The sequence below is a fragment of the Sciurus carolinensis genome, chromosome 8 (genome assembly GCF_902686445.1).
Source record: "Sciurus carolinensis chromosome 8, mSciCar1.2, whole genome shotgun sequence".
In the NCBI taxonomy this organism is placed as follows: Eukaryota; Metazoa; Chordata; class Mammalia; order Rodentia; family Sciuridae; genus Sciurus; species Sciurus carolinensis.
Window position 1 is genome coordinate 63,855,389 of NC_062220.1, and position 13,845 is coordinate 63,869,233.

At 39.6% G+C, this 13,845-nt stretch overlaps 2 protein-coding genes across 5 annotated transcripts in view; one reads left to right on the forward strand and one right to left on the reverse strand.

Annotated features, from left to right (window-relative positions):
* Gsap (gamma-secretase activating protein) overlaps positions 1–10,710 on the forward strand; it is a 97,438-nt gene extending 86,728 nt beyond the window's left edge. Inside the window, exons 25-31 of one of the 2 annotated variants that reach the window (XM_047560808.1) lie at positions 879–949; positions 1,397–1,485; positions 7,646–7,765; positions 8,565–8,626; positions 9,820–9,921; positions 10,073–10,172; positions 10,540–10,710. In XM_047560808.1, the coding sequence (XP_047416764.1) occupies positions 879–949; positions 1,397–1,485; positions 7,646–7,765; positions 8,565–8,626; positions 9,820–9,921; positions 10,073–10,172; positions 10,540–10,631 (636 nt within the window). In that variant the 3' untranslated portion in view covers positions 10,632–10,710. Of the gene's footprint in view, positions 1–878; positions 950–1,390; positions 1,486–7,645; positions 7,766–8,564; positions 8,627–9,819; positions 9,922–10,072; positions 10,173–10,539 lie in introns of both variants that reach the window. The other variant, XM_047560807.1, reaches the window with a different exon arrangement.
* Positions 10,711–12,690: 1,980 nt separating this feature from the next.
* The window catches only part of Ccdc146 (coiled-coil domain containing 146), a 143,887-nt gene continuing 142,732 nt past the window's right edge, over positions 12,691–13,845 (reverse strand). For all 3 annotated transcript variants that reach the window (XM_047561034.1, XM_047561032.1, XM_047561033.1), the window contains one exon: positions 12,691–13,705. In XM_047561034.1, coding sequence (XP_047416990.1) covers positions 13,502–13,705 — 204 coding nt within the window. In that variant the 3' untranslated portion in view covers positions 12,691–13,501. The remainder of the gene's footprint in view (positions 13,706–13,845) is intronic.

Consider the following 13,845-nt stretch of genomic DNA (forward strand, 5'->3'; position numbering starts at 1 on the left):
GCCAAATCTCCCTGCCTTTGCCCAGCAGCAACCAGCCATGCCTCCTTCTCTCCTCTGAGGATGGCTGGGCAGTCTTTCTAAAATATATCAAGGACATTGCAGCACAATTGTTGTTTACATGTTATCTTGATTTCCGCCAAAAAATATCACCAAGACTGTGTATCTATGGAGATTTTCTGCCTTGCCCCCTTTCTTAGCCTGCATGTGCGATGCACCAATCCATGGCTGATAGCCCTGGAAACTGCCCTACTGCTGACAAACTTACTGCAAAATTAGAATGGGCTTCTGAATAAAGCTCTAAGGCAAAGAAGGCTATCTACTTTGGTTGATTACAATTATGATTTATTGACCATCAATGGTGCTGATTCTTACAATAGCCCTGCTTGATAGTCCCCCTCATTTTGCAGATGAGAACACTGAGATCTGGGGAGGACAGTAACTTGCCCGGGGTTACACAGCTAGTGAAATACAGGATCTGGACTTGATATCAGCCTCCCACAGCTCATGCTCACTACCTCTATTCTATTGTGTCTTTTTTCTTTGGCTCTCATCTCTTGGGCCTTGCAGTATAATCCCCAGAGCACACTGAGTGGCACTTGACCTTCACTGATGGGTCTGTAAGTGTGAATGATGGGGACAATTTGCCAGGCTGGGGAGACTCAGTGGGGCACTGCCTGCACAGACAGAGTGTGCTCTGTTAGACTCTGGGAAGCATTTTCCATCTTTCCATTTTCGATTCTTGTGCCTCAGAATTGACCTCAGAAAAGCTGGTTCTGTGTCAGGGCCTGAATGCCCGTTGTCAGAGCTGTGCTGGGATAGCTGGAGGGGTCTGGGGGAAAGAATGTGAGCAGTGGTTAACACTCTTTTCTACCCTCTAGCTGGATCTCATTTGCCGCCTGGTGGAAACCTGCTGGAGGAGACATGATCTTCAGTCTTGGGTTTTCCACTTGTACGCAAGTATTTCCCACTGTCCTTTATCGTGGTGTGCAATCAAGCAACAACTTTGATGGCTGCCTGTTCTAGCAAAGCCCTTTTGAAACTACCTAGTTCAAAGCAATTCTCACCTGCCCCAGTACCATCAATCTTAGTTTTATATTCAACATTTAATACTTTAGCCATTCTCTTTCCCTGGCAGATGGTTGATGAAGAGGGAGAGACACAGGAGTACAGTCAGAGAGGAGAATTTCAATTGATACAATTTATAAATTTTGAGCCTACTGTCTGGTTAGATTCTAGGCCTTTGACTGATGGTTACTGTCCTATTATGAGCCTTTCTGCAGGGCCTACCATTTCACAATTAGCATGATCCCCTGTGTGGTACTCAGAGCCACTTCTTGGGGTAAATGGGACTTTAGCCCTGCTAACATGCTGCTTCGTTATCTTTTCCCAGCAACAGGCCTTGCAGTGCTGCTGAATTCGCTGTCTTTCACATCATGACCAGGATTTTGGAAGCTACTAACAGTTTATTTTTACCTCTGCCTCCTGGTATGTCTGGGTTCTTTTTTCTTTTGGTGTAATAAATTTGTTATTTCTTTTTCACCTTGTTCCTAGGCATTGTCACTTTATGAATTTCAAGATGACTGTTAGGAATTGTGTATCTCACAGTGTGTCACTGTGAGAGATGGGTATTGAGGTTGGTCTCTGCTGGCCAGACCTTGCCTGGCTACTAAACTGAGCTGTAGCTTGTGACTGCCTTCAGGAAGTCTAGACTGGACCCCATGCAATTTTCTAGAATAATTTGAACCCGTGGAACTGATCCAGGGAGATCTTTTTCTGAGGTTTTCAGACCTTGTTTATCTGATGGAGACGTCTGGAGGTAAACACTTGTGAGGAAGTGAGTCTGATTCTGTGCCAAGAATTGAGCCAATTATTAAGTGATTGGAAATTATTTCCCTTAGAATTTTGAAATAAGACCAAGTCAGGCTTAAAAACACCCTGAGGACATGCGAATGCAGTATTCATTTAAGTGGTCATTTGTTCCTTCAGTCAACAAACATTTGCAAAACACATTTCATCCCAGGTAATCCTAGAAATTAGAAGTTACAAAGATTACAAGGTATATAAATCAATATCCATAATAAATGAATAAATTCCTGTCTGCTATAAACTGCCTTGTGTTTGTTACATTACTTTTTTAATAGTGAAAACACCTAACATGACAATTATCCTCTTAATAGATTTTTAAACATGCAATACAGTATTAACCATAGATACAGTGTTATATCTCTAGAATTTATTCATGTTACATAACTGAAATATTTAAAACCCATTAAAGAGAAATTCCTCCTTCTCCATTGCCCCAGCCCCTGGTAACCACCTTTCTATTCTGTTGCTATGAGTTTGTTTTAAAAGCTTTAAAAAAAAAAAATCATTCTTTTGAATTCTTTGTCTAGCATCTCATTCACTTTGATATCTTCGGAATGTGTGTGTCACTATGGAATTATGAACTTTAGGAAATGACATTGTATGTTGTTTTTTCATATTTGTTGTATTTTTCTATGTTGAGATTGTGCGTTTGTTCAGACATGGATGCCCTTTTCACTTTTACATGGTATTCTTTTTCGTATGTGGCTTTCTCCTGCCAATGTGCCTTGAGGCATCAGCTTGTTGTATAATGTTGCATTTATTTCTAACTAGACTCTGTACTGTAAGTTCTTGGGTTGTGATTCATGGATTTGGGCACAGAACATACTGTATTGGAGTCAGAGATTCAGTGTCTCTGAAAGTCTCATGAGAGAGGGAGCATTCTGGGATTTGACGTAGATGTGTAAGCCAATAGCGTATGTGGGATGCGCCCTCTGTGGTTATTCCTACTGCAGGAGTTGTAGCACCTGTCAGGAATTGGGGATTTCCACAGGTATTCCCTCTTGATAGCAGCTTTGTTACTTGAAAGTGATTCTGATATTTGTTGTTCCAGTTGCATTGAAGAGCCCGAAGCTCTTGTCCTCTAGAGACTGGTCCTGACCTATGTACTTCACCAGCAGGGAAGGGGCCTGGAATCACAGGTCCCCTTGGGACTCACCTTCAGTCTTATTAATCCTGGGCAAACAGATCAGTTTCTCCTCCAATTAATAAAGAGGACCCGTGTAGAGGTAGTGTCAGCAAGCATTGTATATTTTTTCCCTGTGCAGCTACTGCTGGGGAATCTGTCCAGGAGCTGGACATCCGCCTCCTCCTGCCTGTGCTCACCTGGGAACGGGTCAATAACTGAGAGTTTACATCTAACCTTTTCCTCAAGTGTCCACCAGGGTTTCAGTGAGACTGGGTTGTGGCTTGAGTCGGGCTTAATTCTCAGCAAAGGTGGGGGTATAGCTTAGTAACTGAGCACCTGCCTGAGGAAGCCAGGCCCTGCCCGGGCTTTTGATCCCTAGCACCAGAAGGAGGTGGTGGTGGGGGGAAACAGTAATAATAAATAAATTAAAAATAAAAAGGATAATGAAGAGGAAAAACACAAAAACAGAAATACAAGGAAAAATGAGAAAGGACAAAAATAAAAATTTTAAATAAAAATCAAAGAGAAAAATAAAAGAATTGACAGATTAAAAATGACTCAAAACTTTCTGCGGTGCTTGGAAACGAGTTGGTGTGGCTGGTAATAGCCTGTGCTGACTTAAGTTTCCCTCCAGTCTTTAAAGGTTGGAACCTGCCAGGTATGAGGCAAGTATAGTGGGCAGAGGACACAGTTATGGCAGCTGCTTGTTGGAGTTCTCAGCTTTTGCCATGCTAGTTTGGGTGGAACGCAGGCTGTGCCAGGTGTTTCTTGCCCGGTAGATTAAGGTGGAATGTTGATCACACCAGGAGGATATTCTCTCCTGAGGTTGCTAGTCTGCCCACCTGGGGGCATGGCAAATGCTAGAGCCTCCAAGGGCAGGGAGAGCAAAAGAACCACTGAATTCTTCTTTTGGGGGTGGTTTGTGGAAGCCAGTGATCTGCTACCCTTGATCCCAGCACCTTCAGGCCTGACCCTGTGTGAAACCACGGGACTGGTGTTGCTCTCAGCCACAGAGGGGGAGGTTCCTGGAGGCTTCACTGTTGTAGCCTACACTCCTGGAGCCACAGGACTTTTCAGTAGGTTTGTGTCAGACACTTCCCGATCCAGCAGTGTCCTGTGTGGCCACCGCCTGCTCAGTCAATACAGCAGGGTATCCACAGGATATTATGTGATTGTCAGATTTTCTGACCCCCCCCTGCCAGATCAGTATAATTTTAAGAGGGCTCCTGGCTATAGCATCCTGAGAGTTTACTGAGGGAAATTTCTTCTCTAAAGCTAGCTTGTTATTCAGAGTCCAGGTCACTTATTTACTTAAGCTGTCTCCAGGTTTAACCTTCCACCCTATGCTGTGACTCTTTTACCTTCTTAAATGGGAGAGTCCCCTTTCCCTGACTGAGGACCTGAGCACCAGGAGCTGGGGTATTCCACTTCTCTTGCTAGTCTCTGGATTCACCAGGTTTCATTTTCTGTGCTGTCAGTTTTCAGTGGTCACCCATGGCTACTCACCTCAAGCAGTTGCATGACTGTTGTCTTGTTTCTACTCCCAGAGGAGCAGGCTAGTGCTGGGTGTGTCTATTCTACCATCTAACTCTCCATCTCTCCTTTAAAATTTTTTTTATTTGTTCTAATTAGCTATACATGGCAGTAGAATGCATTTTGATACATCATACATAAATGGAGTATAACTTCTCATTCATCCGGTTGTATACGACATAGAGTTACACAGGTCATGTAATCATATATGCACATATGATAATAATGTCTGATTCAATCTACTATCATTCCTACCCCCATTCCCCCTTCCGTCTAGTCCAAAATACCTCTTTTCTCTCCCCACCTCCCCCTTATTGTGAATTAGCATCTGCAGATCAGAGAAAACATTTGACCTTTGGTTCTTTGGGATTGGTTTATTTCACTTAGTAAAATATTCTCCAGTTCCATCCATTTACCAGAAAATGCCATAATTTCATTCTTCTTTAAGGTAACATTCCATTGTGTATATATACCACAGTTTCTTTATCCATTCATCTGTTGAAGGACATCTAGGCTGATTCCATAGTTTAGCTATTGTGAATTGAGCTGCTATAAACATTGATGTGGCTGTGTCACTGTAGTATACTGATTTTAAGTCCTTTGGGTATAAACTGAGAAGTGGGATAGCTGGGTCCAGTGGTGGCTCCATTCCAAGTTTTCTAAGGAATCTCCATACAGCTTTCCAGAGTGGGTATACCAATTTGCAGTTCCATCAGCAATGTATGAGTATACCTTTTCCCCCCACATCCTTGCCAACCCTTATTGTTGCTTGTATTTTTGCTGATTGCCATTCTGATTGGATTTGCATTTTTTCTAATTGCTAGAGATGTTGAACATTTTTTAATGTATTTGTTGATCGATTGTATTTCTTCTTCTCCGAAGTGTATGTTCAATTCCTTTGTCCATTTATTGATTTGGTGATTTGTTTTTTTGGTGTTAAGTTTTTTGAGTTCTTTATATGTCCTGGAGATTAGTGCTCTAGCTGAGGTGTGTATGGCAAAATTTTCTTCCATTCTGTAGGCTCTCTCTTCATGTTATTTCCTTTGCTGTGAAGAAGCTTTTTAATTTGAGTCCATCTCATTTATTGATTCTTTATTTTACTTCTTGTGCTTTAGGAGTCTTGTTAAAGAAGTCAGATCCTAAGCCAACATGGTGGATCCTTTATGTATTCTTGACACCCTTGTTGAACATTTGTTGCTGGTATATGCATGAGTTTATTATTGTATATAAATTCTAATGAGTGTTGCTATGGTTTGGATGTGAGGTGTCTCCCAAAAGCTCATGTGTGAAACAATGCAGGAGGGTTCAGAGAGATGATTGGGTTGTGGGAGTCTTAACCCAATCTGTGAATTAATCATGTGATCAGATTAATTGGTGACTGGGGGTGGGTGCGGTATGGCAGGAGGAGGTGGGGCATTGGGATTGTGGCTTTGGGGTATTTATTTGTATCTGGCAAGTGGAGATTTCTCTCGTTGCTTCCTGATCATCATGTGAGCCACTTTTCCACTCTACCACTTTTCTGCCATGATGTTCCGCCTCACCTTGAGTCAGAAATGGATCTAGCTGTGTATGGATTAAGATGTCTGAACCTGTGAGCCCTCAATATAAACTTTTATTCCTCTTATATTCTGGTCAGGTCTTTTAGTCACAGCAGCAAAAAAGCTGACTAAAGTGTTAAGCTTTATGATAGCTGTCACTATGTAATGTTATCAGTTGGTTTTATTTAATCACATATATCTACTGATCCATTGTGTTAGCTTTTTGTTGCTGTAACAACTTAAGAGGAGGAAAGATTTACCTTGGCTAATGGTTTCAAAGGACTCTGTCCATGGTCCACCAGCTTCATTGCTCTGGGCCTGAGCTGAAGCAGAACATTATGGCAGAAGGGTGTGGTGGAGGAAAGCTGCTATGCATGTAGCAGCCAGAAAGCACAGGGAGAGGGAGAGGAAGGGGTCAGGGACAGATATAGTTTCCAAGGCTACATCATCATTGCTGTATTTTCTCCATCTGTGCTCTACCTGTCTTCCACTAAATACATTCAAATTATTTATCAATCAAATGGATCAATCCACTGATGAAATTAGAGCCATCATGATCAAATCATTTCCCCTTTGAACATTGCTGCATTGCTCTTAACACATGAACTTTTGGGGACATTCCATATCCAAACCATGTTGTTGATTAGCTGGATGATGTCATTGTGAAAAGCTTAGGCTATAATCCCACCCTGCATTCAGGTTACTTCAACCTGAAGAAATAGAAACTCAGAAAGGCTTAGTTACCTACAGGTGGTAAGTAACACAGCAGGATTGTAGCTAGGTATGCTCATGCTTAATATGGTACTTTCTAATATCTCCACTAAGTTTATTCTCTTGTCTCATTTCCACTTCTGAGAATTGCATTTATTCTTCAAAAACACCCTCAAATGCCATCATTTCCAAGAGGGCGTTTCTAATTCTCTTTTGGTCTGATATCATCTTCCATGTGTCTTACTTTTGTTCATTGCATTATTAGTATATATAGAGCTCTGGGTTTGTGTTTGGTTAGCCCACCCCCTGAGGCTTAGACTTGAGAGAGGGCCTACTTTTCTTTTGAACCCCTATAGATTTGCTATCTGGCCATGTCATGTACATTCATCGTTTCCTTCAGTATAGTCTGGGTAGACTCTAAAAGCCTTTCTCTAGGATATGACCAGAGATTAGGCATGTAAACTGTAACCTTCTGGCCCAGTTTTTCCCCTTTAGCAAGATAGTCCATATCCAACAACCTTTTAACCTGGGCTTATGGAATTTGAGGCTCTTCTGTTCTCTTTCACTATCTTGCTGTTGAAAATATTATTAAACCATAAAATAATTTTATACTATGTAGACCTTGCCTTTGTTTTGCTCAGTGGGCCAAAGAACAAGGAAATTCCTACTTATGGGGAATTTACTATATACTCAGTATGATACTTAGTTTTGATAATACAAAGGAAACATGGACTTTGTCTGCAAGGAGTTTAGTTGGACCTTAGACACCAAAGTACTGAACTAGGTGCTTCATTAACATGATCTGATTCATTCCCTCTGGGATGTTGGAGATGCCAGCTGATGTGTCTACCCTCTGGATCACTTGTCCTAGGTTTCCACACTCTGCATACCATCCTTGGAGTCCACTGTCTTCCTTTGCACAACCTGCTGGATTATATTGACAATGGAGTGTTGCTTCTCACCGAAACAGCAGTCACAAGGCTTATGAAAGGTAAGAGGCTCTGAGTGTGTGAGACCACTGGTTCCAGCCTGGGCACCACCAGGGCTGGCTCCCTGGGGATGTGAACTGTGCAGTCCACAGAGCCTGCTGCTCTCAGAAAGTTCCCATGCTTGGCTTAATGCTCTGCAGCAGATCTTGACATTTGTAATGTTTGAACATGTTACTTGTTTTCCTTTTGTGCTGGTCCCACAAATTATGCAGGTAGTTTTGTTGAGTATAGTCCATTTCCTACCACCATCCTTAGGGCAAACTTGAAGTACCTTAGCTCTTCAAGAAGCCCTGAAGAACTTCTCAAGCCACACACAGCTATTCAGCTCTTTCACTGTACAAAAGAGCATTTGAGACTAGGTGACCCTGTAGGCTTGTTTCTCAAAGTGTCATAAAATGGCTTACTTTCAGCTGACTAACTCTGTCATCATCTCAGTCTTGAAATTCAAGAAAAACCAACGAGAGAAGTAGTATTTACGTAGATTTGACTTTTAAATAAGATCTGTTGTGTAGTCCCTCTCAATTTTGGTATCTTAGTAGATGAATTTTGTTAATACATATGAGAACATTTGCCATCCCTCAAAGTACCTTCTGTTTGAAGTTTGTCAATAAAAGTACTTTGTGATTGGCAGTCTGTTACAGAAAAATCCCTTTTTATTTAGTCATCAAACAAAAATTTCAAAGTATTGATTAACTCAAGAATATAAGATTGGTGCCTATTACCAGGATAAACCACTAAAGTGTTAAAGATTTGCTGAAGTATTAAAATGAGTATTTGTCATTTGCCAACACTTTCTTACAGATCTGGACAATTCAGAGAAAAATGAAAAACTGAAATTCAGTATCCTTGTGCGACTTCCTCCGGTAATCCTGAATTTTATTTTCCCCTAAGTCTTGGCACAACCCTCCTTCAATTTCTTTTTGCAAGAGGAGCATTTACTTGCTTTTGGCTAACGTCAATTTAATTGTTTCATTTTCCAGCCCTTCCCAAGAAATCCCATCCATCCCCACCCTTCTGTTGGCTATTTCCCACTAGATCTACAATGTGCTTGCTTTTCTGGCTTTGCACTGTGTTGGCACAGCCCACTGAGAACATTTAGCCATTTTCTCCTCTTAGGAAACCACACTAATATTTACATCTGAGTCTGAGTAGGAGTGAGAGGGGAAACATGTGCTTTTGGCATTTAAACTGATAAGAAATTTAAATACAGGTGAGGTCAGAAGGTTCTGAAACTGTATTTCCTCCTTGTACATTTCCAGCAGGAAAACATTCCCAGGTCAAAGGTAGAATGAGAAACATGAGGGGAAAAAGTTAGGTGTTTTTTTTTTTTTTTTTGGGGGGGGGGTGCTGCACCCTAATATCTAAGTCTAAAATAACATGAAAAATACAGAATTCCACAGCAAGGTCTTCTGGAGTCTCTGACTTTGCAAACTTCCTGACCCTAAGAACCTGGGAAGCCCTGTCCATGGTTTACCTCCCTTGAGTACTTGGACCTCTAACAGCATCCTCCCCAAGGGATGTCAGTTACCTAGTGGTCTCACTTTGTAATAGTTTCTCCCCCTCATAGACTTAATGAAGCAAAGACAAGAATAGAGAACAAAGCATATTTTCCATGGCTCAGTCTCTCTGGGGAACTTTGTTGAACATTTAGTTTGGTCTCTGATTTTTTTTTTTTTTTTTTTTTGCCTCAGAGAACAAACATATCCTAGGTAAGACAGTTGCAGAGAAGTTGGTATAAACATGTCTACAACCTTTAGTTTGCTGTTAAAATATCACTTAGGTTTGCCCACACATTTCCAGCTTTTAAGAGTAGCAGATAACTCCATTTCAGAAAAAAAAAAAAAATTGGCAGCATCAATGTATCAACTACTTTACTCAGGATAGCATTTGAGGGAAATCTTCATTCAAAACTCAGAAGCATACTTCATAGGAATGTGGCCTTTCTTTTAGAATGTCTGGTTATTTTGGAATAATACTTTTAAAATCGTGAACACATGAGGTATATTTAATGCACTGTGAGATATAGTCTTTACACATTTTTCAATTTGCATGATAGCACATTGGTCAGAAGATCTGTCGAGTGTGGGATCATCCTATGAGTTCCAATATCATTTCACGGACCCATGTGACACAACTGCTTCAGAACTATAAGAAGCAGGTGAGTCTGTGAAAGCACAGCCCCTCCATGGTACCTGGATCCTGTTTCCCAATCAACATATCCCCATGGACGGCAATTGTAGGTCTGATCACTTTTAAGTGCATGATTGTTTCAGAGAATCTGTTAATACCAGGAGTGGTTTCCCTTTTAGTCTCGGAATTCAGTGATGGACAAGTCATCATTCAGTGTAGAATTTCTGCCTCTGAACTACTTCATTGAAATTCTGACTGACCTGGAGTCCTCCAATCAAGGTAATTCACTCCTCTGTTCAAAGGGTTTTTCCCCTTGACACATAAGTCATTCTCTATTCACTTTTGTATACCATAATCTTCTTGAAATATTCCTTAGTTTACAAGTAGGTCTTCACTGCAATTGATTTTCACTAGCCATACACAATTTACTGCCTAAATGACAAAAGGAATAATCACCTTTGACGTTTTAAAAGGTTTAAATCCTGTGTAGTTGATGTAAATGCTCTTGAAGTTTGATGAAATTTCACAACACATTCTAAGAATGTGTTTTAGTAAAATATAAAATTATTCTAATAAGCTATGGGAAAAGTTATAAGTATTCCTTGGTTCCATAGTAACACACATACATGTGTTTTTCCTCCACCAGCTCTGTGTGATTTTGAAGGACATGACAATGTGGACGCAGAATTTGTACAGGAAGCAGCCCTGAAACATACCACAATGCTTTTGGGTTTATAAAAGAAAAAAAAAAAAAAACTCAATTGTAACTACTTGTAATATTTTAATCTTTCTCATTAACCTCTTATTGATAATTCTTTAGCAGTATTTAAAACTGGTAACAATCAAAATATATTGTTGAACCATCTGTGTTTCTCTTTGGTACTGGTTTAGACAGAACTAAACCCATTCCAGTTTTGAACAACCAGTAAGTCGTCAGGTGTAGAGAAATGACAAATGGTCCAAGAAAACCTACAGTGGCATAAACAATGCTCTTCCTAGTGGCCGAGTAGACCAAGAGCTAGTTTCTGTTGAACTCTGGAATAAAATGGACTTCAGAAATGTGGGGAATAGTGCTTAGGTCAGCAAAAACTAAAAAATAACAAGCAGAAAAACTAAATATTATATAAGAATTTTACTTGAGGATTTAAAAAATTGGGCTAAACCAAATCTATCTCCTCTATACCATAATTTGTAACAGAAATTTGTAAATGTAATAGAGTAGGGTTTGTCTTTGCGATAGTTCAAATGGAACTATATTTAATTTTTTTATATTTATAAAAGTTTGATTTAGTATTACTATTAAAAAAACCACATGCTGACAAATTTGGGCTGACTCTTCCTGTTTTTGAACATAGCCTTTTTATCCAGGAATCTTGAGTCCATGAACATTTTCCTCCAGAATTACCCAGGACACCTTAACTAGTTGTACCATTTTTCTGCTTTTCTCTCTCTGACAGTGACTTCATTCTGACCCATAAATACAGTTGCTTCTGGGGCTCAGCTCATAATACTTTTTATTCTCTTCAGTGTTCTTGTGAAAATTTAATGATTATCAATATCACCAATGATAATTCAGTTTTTCTTCTAAACAATCACCATTGTGTCCTACAAATTGCCCTCTCCTATAGAATTTCCTCTTTTGTTCAAACACTTACTGGTCACCAATACTCAAGATCTTGGAAATCAGCAATGCAGTGCTGATTCTTTTGATGAGGTCTTTTTGAATTGTCGTGTCCTAAAGCTTAATTTATCAGACACATATTTAAGATAAACATTAATTTGATCCTCTCACATGCTCAAAATCATTCAATAACTTGCTATTCAGTAAAAGATAAAAATCAAACTCCTTGACATTCAACTTTCTCAAATCCTGAACCATATACCATGAGCATTCTGTTGCAGGTAGGCCAGTTCAGTGGGCCTTGGAAACAACTTTTTCAAGCTCTTTCTCTCACTTAAAATCTCCCTTCACCTGTTAAAATCTATTTCATGCTTAAGGGTCAGATTAAAAGTTCCATTTGAATATAATCCAGACCATTTCAGCACATGGTGGAACTTGCCTTCTCTCAACCAGTAGCACACATAATAGTTGTTGTTATGGTTTGGATGTGAAGTGTCCCCCAAAAGCTCACATGAGACAATGCAGGAAGGTTCAGAGGAGAAATGATTGGGTGGTAAGAATCTTAACCCAATCAGTGAATTAATCCCAGATGGGATTAATTGAAGTGGTAGGGTGTGACTGGAGGAGATTGGAATTTGGGTGTGGCTTTGGGGTATATATTTTTTATCTGAACAGCAGAGTCTCTCTCTGCTTTCTGATGATGCAGGCTGCTTCTCTCTGCCACACTCTTCTGCCATGATGTTCTGCCTAACTGGAACCCAGAGGAATGGAGTTGGCCTTCTATGGACTAAGACCTTGGAAACCATGAGCCCTCAAATAAACCTTTCCTCCTCTATAATTGTTCTGGTCAGATCATTTAGCCCTTGCAGCGAATAGCTGACTAAAACAGTTATGTATCCATTCCTTTGTGATTTAAAAAAAAGTATTTCCTTTTTTGGTGTGTTTAAATTTATGTGCAATTTTTTTTTTTAATCCTTTAAAGAGGTTACGAGTTTCTACAACATAGCTATGTTTAAGTATGTAGTATTTCTTTATATTCAAGTAATTGAATTGCTTTATAATAACTTTGCAAAGCAATTAGGTTAGATTTGGGACTCAGAATGAGAAGGAGATTAAATTTTCCAATTTGACAAGATAGGGGCTTAGAATAGAATATTTAATTCAGCAAAATAAAGGGATGTATTTCTCATTCCCAGCGTTGTGAAATAAAATTTGTAATTACTACCAGTGAATATAAAAACACAGGTTTTAAACCCAATTGTACATCCTTGCATATGAGAAATCAGAATTAGGAAAATACACTTGGTGAAATGCCATAATATTAAAGTAGTAAGTAGAACAGGCCTCATTTTCAGGTCTTCCCTCTCACGTGCAAAATTGTAAACATAGTATTTTTATTGAGATTTTGATAAATCTGTTATTAGAGCTTAAAATAATCATGATTTTATTTGCAGATAATGTGAAAAATCTGGATTCATAAGAAAGACAAATTAAGACAAATATTTGTGTAGCAAAAGGATTCTTGTAAAAAAAAATCACTATAGCATCACATCAGAAAAGACAAGCCTCACTACTGCTTACCTGATTTAGATTTACTAACATGCCTTCAGGTGCCATCTCAACAAAGTGAGTTGTGCCTTTGTGATCCCTGGGATAACTTAAGTTCCGTGTATTCAGTTGAAAAAGAATTTAATTTCTGTACTTTGTTGAAAAGTTATTTTATTTTGCAGTTTTATAGTACCTTGCCTACTATGTATTTCTGAAACTATAAAGAGTGAAAAATACATGAGCAATTAAAATACATGGTTTGAAGTGTAGGGCAATTCTGCATACTATTCAAATCATGTGAAACGTAGTAACTGGTTAGTATAAAAGGAAACCATGTTGTACTTTTGCTGGTTGTGCTTCATTGATCTGCAGCTGTGAGAATGATGATGCTCATGTGCTCCAGCTGTAGTTATGAGGAAGCCTGGGTTGGTTTACATATTCAAATTTCAATTGGTTTTATAACAGGTTTCCTTATATGCCTCATATTGGCTCCTGGTTCACTGGGCTTAAAAGGAGCCAGAGCACCATATGGCTTTGGCAAAGGAAGAGTGGCGTCTGCTTCAGGAATGTAGGCATTTGGACGCTGCTCTGCTGTTGTGTAAACACCATTGGGCAGCAGTTGATTATCTGTTTCTTGAAAATCCTGCAAAGAATGATTTTCTTTCAGTTTTCTGAAAATTCTGAAGTTACCTCACCCTTGGATCCCCAAAGACACAGCTGAGTCTGAGCAGCCTGACACTGTGCTGAATGATCCTCCCCAAAGGGACAGAAGGGTAGGAAGAT